Below are 16,057 nucleotides of genomic sequence, written 5' to 3'. Positions count from 1 at the left end.
TTATAAGCTTCCGGGTTAGTCCCGCTCCTTGAAAGCAGCAGCTCTAGCTTTTAGCTCAGTGCGGATGTTGCCTGTAATCCATGGCTTCTGGTTGGGGTATGTACGTACGGTCATCGATGCAGTTATTGAGGAAGCCAATGACTGATGTGGTGTAATCCTCAATGCCATCGGAGGAATCCCGGAACATATTCCAGTCTGTGCTAGCAAAACAGTCCTGTAGCTTAGCATCTGCTTCATCTGACCATGTTTTATTGATTGAGTCACTGGTGCTTCCTGCTTTAGTTTTGCTTGTAACCAGGAATCAGGAGGATAGAATTATGGTCAGATTTGCCAATTGGAGGGAGAGCTTTGTATGCGGCTCTGTGTGTGGCGTTAAGGTGGTCCAGAGTTTTTTTCTCCCTCTGGTTGCACATTTAACATGCTGATAGAAATTTGGTAAGACAGATTTAAGTTTCTCTGCATTAAAGTCCCCGGCAACTAGGATCGCTGTCTCTGGGTAAGCGTTTTCCTGTTTTTTTTATGGAGGAATACAGCTCATTGAGTGCGGTCTTCGTATGTAGACAGCTACAAAAAATACAGATAAACTCTCTTGGTAAATAATGTTGTCTACAGCTTATCATGAGATACTCAACCTCAGGCGAGCAAAACCTCGAGACTTCCTTAGATATCGTGCACCAGCTGTTATTTACAAAAATACATAGTCCACTGTCACTTGTCTTACCAGATGCCGCTGTTCTATCCTGCCGGTACAGCGTATAACCAGCCAGCTGTATGTTGATAATGTTGTCATTTAGCCACGATTCCGTGAAGCATAAGATATTACAGTTCTGAATGTCCCGTTGGTAGTTTAATCTTCTGCGTTTGCTAGCAGAATGAAAGGAAGTGGTGCTTTATTCGATCGCCTACGAACTCTCGGAAGGCAGCCTGCCCTCTGGACCATTTTTCTCCGCCTTCTCTTCATGCAAATGACAGGGATCTGGGCCTGTTCCCGGGAAAGCAGTATATCATTCGTCATGCTCGTCGGACTTGTTAAAGGAAAAAAAGGATTCTGCCTATCCATGGTGAGAAATCGCAATTCTAATGTCCAGAAGCTATTGTCAGTCATAAGAGACGGTAGCATTAACATTATGTACAAGATAAGTAAAAAAATAAGTTACAAATAGCGCAAAGAAACAAATTTAAAAAAAAAAATTGTCAGGAATACTTAAAACGTCAGCCTTGTTCTCCGGCGCCATCTTTATTCGGCACCATCTTTATTCTGTGGTGGGCTGGGTGTTGTCTATTCTGTAGTGGGCTGGGTGTTGTCTATTCTGTGGTGGGCTGGGTGTTGTCTATTCTGTAGTGGGCTGGGTGTTGGCTATTCTGTTGTGGGCTGGGTGTTGTCTATTCTGTTGTGGGCTGGGTGTTGTCTATTCTGTGGTGGGCTGGGTGTTGTCTATTCTGTGGTGGGCTGGGTGTTGTATATTCTGTGGTGGGCTGGGTGTTGTCTATTCTGTGGTGGGCTGGGTGTTGTATATTCTGTGGTGGGCTGGGTGTTGTATATTCTGTGGTGGGCTGGGTGTTGTATATTCTGTGGTGGGCTGGGTGTTGTATATTCTGTAGTGGGCTGGGTATTGTCTATTCTGTAGTGGGCTGGGTGTTGTATAGTCTGTGGTGGGCTGGGTGTTGTATCTTCTGTGGTGGGCTGGGTGTTGTCTATTCTGTAGTGGGCTGGGTATTGTCTATTCTGTAGTGGGCTGGGTGTTGTATAGTCTGTGGTGGGCTGGGTGTTGTATCTTCTGTGGTGGGCTGGGTGTTGTCTATTCTGTGGTGGGCTGGGTGTTGTCTATTCTGTGGTGGGCTGGGTGGTGTATATTCTGTGGTGGGCTGGGTGTTGTCTATTCTGTGGTGGGCTGGGTGTTGTCTATTCTGTTGTGGGCTGGGTGTTGTCTATTCTGTTGTGTGCTGGGTGTTGTCTATTCTGTTGTGGGCTGGGTGTTGTCTATTCTGTAGTGGACTGGGTGTTGTCTATTCTGTAGTGGGGATGGGTGTTGTCTATTCTGTAGTGGGGATGGGTGTTGTCTGTTCTGCAGTGGGGATGGGTGTTGTCTGTTCTGCAGTGGGGATGGGTGTTGTCTGTTCTGTAGTGGGGATGGGTGTTGTCTATTCTGTAGTGGGGATGGGTGTTGTCTGTTCTGTAGTGGGGATGGGTGTTGTCTGTTCTGTAGTGGGGATGGGTGTTGTCTATTCTGTAGTGGGGATGGGTGTTGTCTATTCTGTAGTGGGATGGGTGTTGTCTGTTCTGTAGTGGGGATGGGTGTTGTCTATTCTGCAGTGGGGATGGGTGTTGTCTGTTCTGTAGTGGGGATGGGTGTTGTCTATTCTGCAGTGGGGATGGGTGTTGTCTATTCTGCAGTGGGGATGGGTGTTGTCTGTTCTGTAGTGGGGATGGGTGTTGTCTGTTCTGTAGTGGGGATGGGTGTTGTCTATTCTGCAGTGAGCTGTGGTGGACTGGGTGTTTATTCTGTAGTGGGATGGGTGTTGTCTATTCTGTAGTGGGCTGGGTGTTGTCTATTCTGTAGTGGGCTGAGGTGGGCTGTGTGTTGTATGTTCTATAGTGAGCTGTGGTGGACTGGGTGTTTATTCTGTAGTGGGATGGGTGTTGTCTATTCTGTATTGGCTGGGGTGGGCTGGCTGTTGTTTATTCTGTATGGGCTGGGTGTTGTCTATTCTGTAGTGGGCTGGCTGACTGTTGCCTATTCTGTAGTGGGCTGGCTGGCTGTTGTCTATTCTGTAGTGGGCTGGCTGGTTGTTGTCTGTTCTGTAGTGGGCTGGCTGGCTGTTGTCTATTCTGTAGTGGGCTGGCTGGTTGTTGTCTGTTCTGTAGTGGGCTGGCTGGTTGTTGTCTATTCTGTAGTGGGCTGGCTGGCTGTTGTCTATTCTGTAGTGGGCTGGCTGGTTGTTGTATATTCTGTAGTGGGCTGGCTGGTTGTTGTCTATTCTGTAGTGTGCTGGCTGGTTGTTGTCTGTTCTGTAGTGGGCTGGCTGGTTGTTGTCTATTCTGTAGTGGGCTAGCTGGTTGTTGTTTATTCTGTAGTGGGCTGGCTGGTTGTTGTCTGTAGTGGGCTGGCTGGTTGTTGTCTGTTCTGTAGTGGGCTGGCTGGTTGTTGTCTGTAGTGGGCTGGCTGGTTGTTGTCTGTAGTGGGCTGGCTGGTTGTTGTCTGTAGTGGGCTGGCTGATTGTTGTCTGTAGTGGGCTGGCTGATTGTTGTCTGTAGTGGGCTGGCTGGTTGTTGTCTGTAGTGGGCTGGCTGGTTGTTGTCTGTAGTGGGCTGGCCGGTTGTTGTCTGTTCTGTAGTGGGATGGGTGTTGTCTATTCTGTAGTGGGCTGGGTGTTGTCTATTCTGTAGTGGGCTGAGGTGGGCTGTGTGTTGTATGTTCTATAGTGAGCTGTGGTGGACTGGGTGTTTATTCTGTAGTGGGATGGGTGTTGTCTATTCTGTATTGGCTGGGGTGGGCTGGCTGTTGTTTATTCTGTATGGGATGGGTGTTGTCTATTCTGCAGTGGGATGGGTGTTGTCTATTCTGCAGTGGGATGGGTGTTGTCTATTCTGTAGTGTGCTGGGTGTTGTCTATTCTGCAGTGAGCTGGGTGTTGTCTATTCTGCAGTGGGATGGGTGTTGTCTATTCTGTAGTGTGCTGGGTGTTGTCTATTCTGCAGTGAGCTGGGTGTTGTCTATTCTGTAGTGGGCTGGGGTGGGCTGGGTGTTGTCAATTCTGTAGTGGGCTGGGTGTTGTCTATTCTGCAGTGGGATGGGTGTTGTCTATTCTGCAGTGGGATGGGTGTTGTCTATTCTGCAGTGGGATGGGTGTTGTCTATTCTGTAGTGGGCTGGGTGTTGTCTATTCTGTAGTGGGCTGGGTGGGCTGGCTGTTTATTCTGTAGTGGGTTCGGTGTTGTCAATTCTGCAGTGGGATGGGTGTTGTCTATTCTGTAGTGTGATGGGTGTTGTCTATTCTGCAGTGCGATGGGTGTTGTCTATTCTGCAGTGGGATGGGTGTTGTCTGTTCTGCAGTGGGATGGGTGTTGTCTGTTCTGCAGTGGGATGGGTGTTGTCTGTTCTGCAGTGGGATGGGTGTTGTCTATTCTGCAGTGGGATGGGTGTTGTCTATTCTGTAGTGTGCTGGGTGTTGTCTATTCTGCAGTGAGCTGGGTGTTGTCTATTCTGCAGTGGGATGGGTGTTGTCTATTATGTAGTGTGCTGGGTGTTGTCTATTCTGCAGTGAGCTGGGTGTTGTCTATTCTGTAGTGGGCTGGGGTGGGCTGGGTGTTGTCAATTCTGTAGTGGGCTGGGTGTTGTCTATTCTGCAGTGGGATGGGTGTTGTCTATTCTGCAGTGGGATGGGTGTTGTCTATTCTGCAGTGGGATGGGTGTTGTCTATTCTGTAGTGGGCTGGGTGTTGTCTATTCTGTAGTGGGCTGGGTGGGCTGGCTGTTTATTCTGTAGTGGGTTCGGTGTTGTCAATTCTGCAGTGGGATGGGTGTTGTCTATTCTGTAGTGTGATGGGTGTTGTCTATTCTGCAGTGCGATGGGTGTTGTCTATTCTGCAGTGGGATGGGTGTTGTCTGTTCTGCAGTGGGATGGGTGTTGTCTGTTCTGCAGTGGGATGGGTGTTGTCTGTTCTGCAGTGGGATGGGTGTTGTCTATTCTGCAGTGGGATGGGTGTTGTCTATTCTGCAGTGGGATGGGTGTTGTCTATTCTGCAGTGGGATGGGTGTTGTCTATTCTGCAGTGGGATGGGTGTTGTCTATTCTGCAGTGGGGATGGGTGTTGTCTCTTCTGTAGTGGGGATGGGTGTTGTCTATTCTGCAGTGGGGATGGGTGTTGTCTATTCTGCAGTGGGATGGGTGTTGTCTATTCTGCAGTGGGGATGGGTGTTGTCTGTTCTGCAGTGGGGATGGGTGTTGTCTGTTCTGTAGTGGGGATGGGTGTTGTCTGTTCTGTAGTGGGGATGGGTGTTGTCTATTCTGTAATGGGGATGGGTGTTGTCTATTCTGCAGTGAGCTGTTTTGGACTGTTGTTTTTTTCTGTAGTGGGCTGGGTGGGCTGGCTGTTTATTCTGTAGTGGGCTGGGTGGGCTGGCTGTTTATTCTGTAGTGGGCTGGGTGGGCTGGCTGTTTATTCTGTAGTGGGCTGGGTGGGCTGGCTGTTTATTCTGTAGTGGGCTGCGGTGGGCTGGGTGTTGTCTATTCTGTAGTGGGGTGGGTGTTGTCTATTCTGTAGTGGGCTGGGTGTTGTCTATTCTGTGGTGGGCTGGGTGTTGTCTATTCTGTAGTGGGGTGGGTGTTGTCTATTCTGTAGTGGGCTGGGTGTTGTCTATTCTGTGGTGGGCTGGGTGTTGTCTATTCTGTAGTGGGGTGGGTGTTGTCTATTCTGTGGTGGGCTGGGTGTTGTCTATTCTGTGTTGGGCTGGGTGTTGTATATTCTGTGGTGGGCTGGGTGTTGTCTGTTCTGTAGTTGGCTTGGTGTCTATTCTGTAGTGGGCTGGGCTGGCTGCTGGGTGTTAACTGCTGTGTCTGTCCTTGTGATGCTCTGAGATTCTCCTCATCAGTCCAGCCCCCTCTCTTCTCCTCTTCTCTCATCTCTTCTCCTCTTCTCTCACCTCCTCTGCTCTTCTCTCCTCTCCTCTATTATTCTTTAACAAAGCTCTTCGTTCTACAGTGCGTAATCAGCCGTAATCAGTGAGCCCCTGTAGGGATCACATGCATAGGCTGTGATCCCTACAGGGGCTCAATCAACACAGTTGTAATTGTTTTGATCAGGACTGAAACAGAAAGCCTACCAACAGGTAATTTGTGCCCTCCCAGAGGACTTAGTGAAGTCTACAGGCTTTAGTCTGAATAGTTAAGCAGAGTGGTGTTTCTCTGTGTTGAGGAATGATGTTAATTACGTGGCCTGTGGTGAAGGATGGGCTGTTATCCAGGGCTGCTTGGAAGCCACTGTGTGAGAATGGTGTACTCAGAAAGTTGACGCCTGTCTGGCTGACTGATCGACTGACTGGGTGCGCTGGGTGTTGAAAGCCTGGGCTCTGTGCTCCCCCTCTCCCTGGAAGACAGAATGCTATTGATCGGAGCAGCAGGGGAGGGAGTAGGTGTGCTGTCCAGGGTACTGAGGAAGTAGTCTTAGATACACACATACCAGCATACACACATACCAGCATACACACACACGCACACGCTTACACCGCCTGCATTGTTGGACTGGTTTGATGTTGAGATGAGTTCTTGCTCTCGCTCTCTCTGGCAGAGGGAGTTGGGGGGATGGGAATCAATGGGAAAGGATGGTGAGCAGGAAATGCACTCTGAGGGAGGGAGTGGGGTGAGAGAAGCACAGGCAGGAGAAGTGCTTTCAGGGCTTCAAGTCAAGCAGAATATTGAACACCGAAGACATTCGAGGAGAAATAGGACACCTTTGTTACTTTGGAGAGAGCTTATTTATGAAGGTCTAACCCATAAGCCTCTTTTTAGAAATACCTCTTCTCTTTGATCTCTGGACTGAAAAGTATTTTTGTCAGAGGGAAGGTGCTGTGTGTGTGTGTGTGTGTGTGTGTGTGTGTGTGTGTGTGTGTGTGTGTGTGTGTGTGTGTGTGTGTGTGTGTGTGTTTGATAGCAGTGACAGGGGAAGTGCTATGCTGTGTGTTGGAGCAGGGCTGAGCTGACGGGACACCACCACCACAAAGCAGGATTAAAAAGAGATGACTGGCTGACTGAGACTATCCTGCTGCTTCACACTTCAAACCCTTCTCTTCTTTCTCTCTCTCTCCCTCTCTACTGACTTTCTATCTGCCCCCTGCCTCTCTTTATTCCACTCCGTCATCCTCTATTGGCCTCTGATTAAACTCAACTTGTTTGTTTTACAAAACACTTTTTCTGTATCACTCACCTTCACGTCTGTGAGCTAATAGGTGTCAGATGGTACTGACAGCCTGCCACCCTCAGGTCGGTGTAAGGTGTGTGCGTGTATGGGCATGTGTGTCAGAAAATCCTGCATCTTTGCTCTCCTTAGCACAAGGACAAGACCACTATGCTGATGAGAACCTATGGGGAGTCAGTCTACGTGACCACATTGAAACAGTACTACACCCAGACTGTGACACTAAAGGATGCCCCAGACTTTACATGAGCAAATGGTTTTGTCAAATGTTTGTCAAATGTTCCCCATTTATCTTTAATCAATCAAATGTATTTTATAAAGGCCTTTTTACATCTGCAGTTGTCACAAAGTGCTTTACAAATACCCGGCCTAAAACATTTACATTACATTTAAGTCATTTAGCAGACGCTCTTATCCAGAGCGACTTACAAATTGGAAAGTTCATACATATTCATCCTGGTCCCCCCCGTGGGAATTGTGAACCCACAACCCTGGCGTTTTAAGCGCCATGCTCTACCAACTGAGCCAACTGAGCCACACGGGACCGGGACCGTGTGTAATGCCTAAACCCAAAGAGCAAGCAATGCAGGTGTAGAAGCACGGTGGCTAGGACAAAGTCTTACCTCTGCTCTGTGTGTGTGAGGGAGGTTCACATTAGGAAGTTATTGAGTGGGTCTGAGTGGGTCTGAGTGGGTCTGAGGTGTCCAATACTGTTATCACTTCGATAGGAACTTGTTGAGTGGGTCTGAGGTGTCCAGTACTGTAATCACTTCAATAGGACGTTATTGAGTGGGTCTGAGGTGTCCAATACTGTAATCACTTCAATAGGAAGTTATTGAGTGGGTCTGAGGTGTCCAGTACTGTAATCACTTCAATAGGAAGTTATTGAGTGGGTCTGAGGTGTCCAATACTGTAATCACTTCAATAGGAAGTTATTGAGTGGGTCTGAGGTGTCCAGTACTGTAATCACTTCAAAAGGAAGTTATTGAGTGGGTCTGAGGTGTCCAGTACTGTAATCACTTCAATAGGAAGTTATTGAGTGGGTCTGAGGTGTCCAGTACTGTAATCACTTCAATAGGAAGTTATTGAGTGGGTCTGAGGTGTCCAGTACTGTAATCACTTCAATAGGACGTTATTGAGTGGGTCTGAGGTGTCCAGTACTGTAATCACTTCAATAGGACGTTATTGAGTGGGTCTGAGGTGTCCAGTACTGTAATCACTTCAATAGGACGTTATTGAGTGGGTCTGAGGTGTCCAGTACTATAATCACTTCAATAGGACGTTATTGAGTGTGTCTGAGGTGTCCAGTACTGTAATCACTTCAATAGGACGTTATTGAGTGGGTCTGAGGTGTCCAGTACTGTAATCACTTCAAAAGGAAGTTATTGAGTGGGTCTGAGGTGTCCAGTACTGTAATCACTTCAAAAGGAAGTTATTGAGTGGGTCTGAGGTGTCCAATACTGTAATCACTTCAAAAGGAAGTTATTGAGTGGGTCTGAGGTGTCCAGTACTGTAATCACTTCAAAAGGAAGTTATTGAGTGGGTCTGAGGTGGAAAAAATACCCAATTGTCATACTTGAGTAAAATGAAAGATACCTTAATAGAAAATGACTCAAGTAAAAATGAAATTCACCCAGTAAAACACTACTTGAGTAAAAGTCTAAAAGTATTTGGTTTTTAAATATACTTAAGTGTCAAAAGTAAATGTAATTGCTAAAATATACTTAGTAAATATCAAAAGTAAAAGTTTAAATCACTTCACATTCCTTATATTAAACAAACTAGATGTAATAATTACTATTATTTTTTTAAGGATACTGTAATCACTTCAATAGGAAGTTATTGTGTGTGTCTGATGTGCCCATACAGTTCATCAGCTGAAGTGACTGGGTCTTACTTTGTTTGGCTTCTTGTCTTTTACTGCGCTAAATGATGACACTACATTTGTCTTGTCTTGTCTCTGTCTTTCAGTCCTGCGGCTCTGGATCGAAAGCCTGCAGAACTCAGCACTTTGACTGACGGCTACCAGATCCGCATCTGAGACTCCTTGGAACTGGACAACATTCTCCTGGTCTCCACTGTGACCACCCGGTCCGCCTCACACACCCTCAAATATATTTACCAGACATTGTGTATATCATAATTATAAAGTATTTAAAGGGTTTTTCCAGCCTCTTCTGTAGGGTGAAGATGATGACATTATGCTCAGTGCTAAACTGGAGGTTGACATCCAGTAGGAACAAATACATTGAATATATCAAAGGTATATATTTCCTGTCCTTCATGACCAGACGAACAAAAGCCTGAACAAGAGGTGTGTTTCATTATACACCTCCACACATGCATTAGCCACATTATACATTTGCATACATATCTATTATGTTTTTAATAAAGGCCTGATGCCTAATTTGCATGAAGACATCATATCAAGACCTCTCATGCGTTTAGAGAGGTACATATGTTGGATTCTCTACATCGTTTTTTAAATCTGGTTTTGTATAGCCTGTGTGCTTTTGTGTAGGAGAGCAACAGTCCCATTTCATTTACTTGTACAATGTGGACATTCATTTTTAAAAACTGAGAGTCTGTGGGTTACAAAAATAGCCGGCAGTATGCTGATATCATGTAAAAAGGATCAAATAGTGTGACTGATCATCTATTTTCTTCTCTCAATATAATTAATCTATAGACTGAACGGTTGTAATGCCTAAGCCTGTAGATGTTAAGTAGTTATCTGCTGGGCTGAGCTGTGATGATGTGGGAAGTGAAAGGGTGAGGGGAGAAAGAGAGAGAAGAGTTGGAGGAAACAGGAGGTACTGTAGGCTTGAGGTGAGGGGAACAGAGAGGGGCCAAAGACCAGGGCAGTCAAGCAGAGAGCCTGCTGCGTACTCTGCTAAACCCCAGCCCTGACACTGACTCCCTCTATTAGCTCTCGGTTAGATTATCCCCCCTGTCTCTATAGGCCCTCCTCTCTCACAGATACAGTACTGGGCCCGGTTTCCCAAAGGCATTTTAAGGCTAAGTTCAACGTTAGAACCATCGCTTAAGATGCTTTAGGGAAACCGGGCCCAGATCAATTCATCTTTTAAGGAAATCAAAGCTTGTGACTGATGCTTTGGAGCTTAGCCAGAACATGACCTTTTTAATCCCAAGAGAATTTGACCGTGACGTTGTGTTGATTCAAATGTCAACTCTGTTACACCTCAGCATACAGACGTATACGAAAACATGTATGGTAATGTTATGTAGCTCCTAACCTGAGGCCTTTCTGAATCCTATCACAGAATCTTGAAGTTAAGAATGCAAATACTGAACTGAACACCACAAGACAGACACATCAGTCAAATCAAGGCTTCTATGTCATCTCATCTGCCCTGATGCGGTGTTGAAGATTGTTTCCATTGTTTTTGTAGTATTCAAAAGTCATCAGATATCCAGGGGGGTGCCAACTGAACAATATCATATTTTATAGCTTTTGGTTAAACAAGCTATGCACATCAAACAGAAATGATAGATCATTGTATGTCTTCCTCAATCTAAATAGTTTCGAGATTGCAGCAGAATTGAAAACCAGTGTCATTTTCTTGAATCCTGAACGAACTGAGAACATATCAGTTCTTGTGTTTCTAATGAACATTTTTTATTCTAACGATCAAATTGTGAATGGTGCTGCTAGTCTGACAGTATACCATCAAGGCCAACACTATTGGTACCAGCCGCCTGAAAGACTATAAGCACAAAATAACCAGCTTAATATACATGGCCAAAAGTATATCGATTGGTGAATTCGGCTGTTTCAGTCACACCCGTTGCTGACAGGTGTATAAAATCGAGCACACGGCCAAGCAATTTCCATAAACAAACATTGACAGTAGAATGGCCAACACTGAAGAGCTCAGTGACTTTCAATGTGGCACTGTCATAGGATGCCACCTTTCCAACAAGACAGTTTGTCAAATTTCTGCCGTGCTAGTGCTGCCCCGGTCAACTGTAAGTGCTGTTATTGTGAAGTGGAAATGTGCTGAAGCGCGTAGCACGTGAAATCGTCTGTCCTCGGTTGCAACACTCACTACAGAGTTCCAAACTGACTCTGGAAGAGGCATACAATGACATTCTAGACACTTCTGTGCTTCCAACTTTGTGGCAACAGTTTGGGGAAGCCCCTTTCCTGTTTCAGCATGACAAAGCACAAAGCGAGGTCCATACAGAAATGGTATGTCAGTGTGGAAGAACTTGACTGGCCTACACAGAGCCCTGACCTCAACCCCATCGAACACCTTGTGGATGAATTGGAACGCCGACTGCGAGCCAGGCCTAATTGCCCAACATCAGTGCCGACCTCACTGCTCTTGTGGCTGAATGGAAGCAAGTCCCCACAGCAATGTTCCAACATCTGACAGAAAGCGTTCCCAGAAGAGGCTGTTATAGCAACAAAGGGGAACCAACTTCATAGTAATCGCTGTGATTTTGGAATGAGATGTTTGACGAGCAGGTATCCACATACTTTTGGCCATGTAGTGTATGACTTTGGTTTTACAATCCTCTATAGAAGCACAATGTGCTTCACTTTTACACAATACAATCGTTTGTCTAATCTATACAGGCTAGGTTTAACATTCTTACTGTTAAACACTGCCGTAAAAAAAAAAAAGACGTCTCTTTTCAATATGCATTGCGGAAGTTCAGCTTTACAGCGTGGTGATTGCCTTTAAATTTCAATGTCAGCTTTAATAGAGACTGCATTTACCATACCCACTGCATATATAACGCTTCAGCTTTCCAGATTGAATAGAACCCTTACTGGGAGGAAAGACCGCTTTCACTGCAGCAAATCTGGGAACTGAAAGATAATACTCTAAGTGATGTAGCTTAAATAGAGTTGTGCTCTTAACTGTTTAGTGTTGAGCTAAATTGTGTTGTGGATGAGTTCTATTGGTGATTCTTTGCTGGTTCTTGAACAAATCTGTTACTGAGTGCAGTGTTTAGTCGTGCTGGTTGTTGTTTTTATGACGTGGCGAAAACACTTTGTTGTGATGATGATGATGATGATATATTCTTTGGACGAGGTGTGAAGAAGCACACCACATTGTAGCAGTATCATTTTTCAAAGGTCTTGCTATGTTTGTGCTATTGACCGCTGAATAGTGGTTAAAGAAAAACAGTACCACTCATGACTGTAGATTTTTTTAAATCCATTTTGTATTTACCAAATGGTGTGTTTTAAAAAATATAAATACAGAATCAAGTTATCTGAATAACTGCACAATATGAGTAACCTAAACCAGCTACCACCACTATAATATACCACCACCTACTGCATTTAGTGGTTGATAACTTGAAAGGCAATGATGTGTTGTTGGGACTAAGAGTTACTGAATATTTAGCTGTTTTCAAAGCATGATGTGGACTGTGGAACTCAACCTTTGCGTCACTGTAATTCAGCTTTTTAGATGAGGCTGCTGTTTCTGTATTAACGTGCATTTCACGAGGAGTGCTCTCTTGGCCTCTTCTCGCAAATGGGAATGTACTCGAACTCTGGGTGTTGAGTGTTCTCTTTTATACTCATGCCACTGGTGCTACCAGTTGGCTGGTATTATTCTCATATCTTTCTGGAAAGGGCTGCTCTATTTGTCTCATTGGCTGAAAAGGAAAAGTATTGATGGATGATCAATAGCAGAACAAATGGTAGCATTTCTTACAGAACCACTATTCTATTGAAATGAGACTTTAGAATCCGTCCCAGGTTTTCTCCATGTATGATGATGACAGGGTGATTTTTGTATTTTGACCGCTGGTGGAAGATAATGTACTCCCAACTCCTACTGTTACACTGATCAGTTGACAAAAGTTTTTATCAACTCTACCATGTGTTGTAATAAAAAAAATGATTTATGTTTTTATTCTGTCTTTGCTGTAATTTCTTACTCAACAGGTAGGACAGATAATAGGTAATGAAATAATGTGAAATACATTTCTTCATAGGGCACAGGCAGAATGGATGTACAAATATGGTATTCAATCAAATCATTCCAGATTTGAATATATCACACTAGACCAGGTAGATTTGACCCCATCGGAGTAAATATAAATGACAAAATGTCATAACATTCCCTAGTAGGCTATGGTCTTACTAGTTATTTGGGATAGTGCTGTACTGATATCGCTCTGTATATAGTGCGGTACAGGATTCCATGTCTCTATTAATCTGTTTTACAGCAGCTGTGACATGCAACGACACAGAGAGCAGATTTATACTGAACAAAAATATAAACGCAACATGCATGAATTTCAAAAATATTACTGGGTTACAGTTCATATGAGGAAATCAGTCAATTGAAATAAATTCATAAATTCATTCATCTATGGATTTCACATGACTGGGAATATTGATAGGCATCTGTTGGTCAAAGATATCTTACAAAAATGGGCCTCTGGATCTCTTCACGGTATTTTCATGCATTCAAATTGCAATCAATAAAATGCAATCGTGTTTGTTGTCTGTAGCGTATTCCTGCCCATACAATAACTCCACCGCCACCATGGGTCACTGTTCACATGATGCCATACATGTGGTCTGTGGTTGTGAGGATGGTTGGACGTACTGCCAAATTCTCTAAAATGACATTGGAGGCGGTTTATGGTAGAGAAATTAACATTCAATTATCTGGCAATAGCTCTGGTAGACATTCCTGTGTAACAGTTTAACTTTAGTCCGTCCCTCGCCCCGACCCGGGCGCGAACCAGGGACCCTCTGCACACATCAACAACAGTCACCCACGAAGCATCGTTACCCAGCGCTCCACAAAAGCCGCGGTTCTTGCAGAGCAAGGGGAACCACTACTTCAAGGTCTCAAAGCGAGTGACGTCACCGATTGAAACACTATTAGCGCGCACCACCGCTAACTAGCTAGCCATTTCACATCGGTTACACTCACCCCCCTTTCGACCTCCTCCTTTTCCGCAGCAACCAGTGATCCGGGTCACGGCACCAATGTAACAGTTTAACTTTAGTCCGTCCCCTCGCCCCGACCCGGGCGCGAACCAGGGACCCTCTGCACACATCAACAACAGTCACCCACGAAGCATCGTTACCCATCGTTCCACAAAAGCCACGGCCCTAGCAGAGCAAGGGGAACCACTACTTCAAGGTCTCAAAGCGAGTGACGTCACCGATTGAAGCGCTATTAGCGCGCACCACCGCTAACTAGCTAGCCATTTCACATCGGTTACACCTGCAGTCAGCATGCCAATTGCAGGCTCCCTCATAACTTGAGACATCTGTGGCATTGTGTTGTGTGACAAAACTTTTAGTGGCCTTTTATTGTCCTCAGCACAAGGTGGACATGTGTAATGATCATGCTGTTTAATCAGCTTCTTGATATGGCACACCTGTCAGATGGATGGATTATCTTGGCGAAGGAGAAATGCTCACTAACAGGGATGTAAACACATTTGTGCACAAAGTAAGCTTTTTGTGCGTATGGAAAATTTCTGGGATCTTTTATTTCAGCTCATGAAACATGGGAGCAACACTTTACATGTTGCGTTTATATTTTTGTTCAGTGTATAAAATGAATCCCTCATTTCTCATCTCTCAAGCAGCTCAGGGAATGCCTCCCTCTCTCTAAACTCAGAAAATAAACTGTGGTAGATTTCAATACGTTCTAACCTTGTTTACTATCCCTCATTCCAACTGATCTAAATGACACAATAGGCAATAACTAACAGGAAATTAGGGTAAAGGACAAGAGCTAAGGAAAGGAAGCATCTTCAAAGTATTGGGATTCATCCATTTACATTACATTTACATTTAAGTCATTTAGCAGACGCTCTTATCCAGAGCGACTTACAAATTGGTGCATTCACCTAATGACATCCAGTGGAACAGCCACTTTACAATAGTGCATCTACATCTTTTAAGGGGGGGGGGGGGGGCAGAAGGATTGCTTTATCCTATCCTAGGTATTCCTTGAAGAGGTGGGGTTTCAGGTGTCTCCGGAAGGTGGTGATTGACTCCGCTGTCCTGGCGTCGTGAGGGAGTTTGTTCCACCATTGGGGTGCCAGAGCAGCGAACAGTTTTGATTGGGCTGAGCGGGAACTGTACTTCCTCAGTGGTAGGGAGGCGAGCAGGCCAGAGGTGGATGAACGCAGTGCCCTTGTTTGGGTGTAGGGCCTGATCAGAGCCTGAAGGTACTGAGGTGCCGTTCCCCTCACAGCTCCGTAGGCAAGCACCATGGTCTTGTAGCGGATGCGAGCTTCAACTGGAAGCCAGTGGAGAGAGCGGAGGAGCGGGGTGACGTGAGAGAACTTGGGAAGGTTGAACACCAGACGGGCTGCGGCGTTCTGGATGAGTTGTAGGGGTTTGATGGCACAGGCAGGGAGCCCAGCCAACAGCGAGTTGCAGTAATCCAGACGGGAGATGACAAGTGCCTGGATTAGGACCTGCGCCGCTTCCTGTGTGAGGCAGGGTCGTACTCTGCGGATGTTGTAGAGCATGAACCTACAGGAACGGGCCACCGCCTTGATGTTAGTTGAGAACGACAGGGTGTTGTCCAGGATCACGCCAAGGTTCTTAGCGCTCTGGGAGGAGGACACAATGGAGTTGTCAACCGTGATGGCGAGATCATGGAACGGGCAGTCCTTCCCCGGGAGGAAGAGCAGCTCCGTCTTGCCGAGGTTCAGCTTGAGGTGGTGATCCGTCATCCACACTGATATGTCTGCCAGACATGCAGAGATGCGATTCGCCACCTGGTCATCAGAAGGGGGAAAGGAGAAGATTAGTTGTGTGTCGTCTGCATAGCAATGATAGGAGAGACCATGTGAGGTTATGACAGAGCCAAGTGACTTGGTGTATAGCGAGAATAGGAGAGGGCCTAGAACAGAGCCCTGGGGGACACCAGTGGTGAGAGCGCGTGGTGAGGAGACAGATTCTCGCCACGCCACCTGGTAGGAGCGACCTGTCAGGTAGGACGCAATCCAAGCGTGGGCCGCGCCGGAGATGCCCAACTCGGAGAGGGTGGAGAGGAGGATCTGATGGTTCACAGTATCGAAGGCAGCCGATAGGTCTAGAAGGATGAGAGCAGAGGAAAGAGAGTTAGCTTTAGCAGTGCGGAGCGCCTCCGTGATACAGAGAAGAGCAGTCTCA

At 45.8% G+C, this 16,057-nt stretch overlaps 1 protein-coding gene across 1 annotated transcript in view; it reads left to right on the top strand.

Moving 5' to 3' along the window:
* Positions 1-12,812, top strand: part of vash2 (vasohibin 2) — a 44,531-nt gene extending 31,719 nt beyond the window's left edge. Inside the window, exon 7 of the mRNA XM_055872697.1 lies at positions 8,884-12,812. Coding sequence (XP_055728672.1) covers positions 8,884-8,953 — 70 coding nt within the window. The 3' untranslated portion in view covers positions 8,954-12,812. The remainder of the gene's footprint in view (positions 1-8,883) is intronic.
* Positions 12,813-16,057: the final 3,245 nt, after the last annotated feature.

Source organism: Salvelinus fontinalis, chromosome 20 (genome assembly GCF_029448725.1).
Source record: "Salvelinus fontinalis isolate EN_2023a chromosome 20, ASM2944872v1, whole genome shotgun sequence".
Lineage (NCBI taxonomy): Eukaryota > Metazoa > Chordata > Actinopteri > Salmoniformes > Salmonidae > Salvelinus > Salvelinus fontinalis.
The sequence above is the reverse complement of the archived record's forward strand: the minus strand, read 5'-3'. Positions and strand labels throughout refer to the sequence as shown.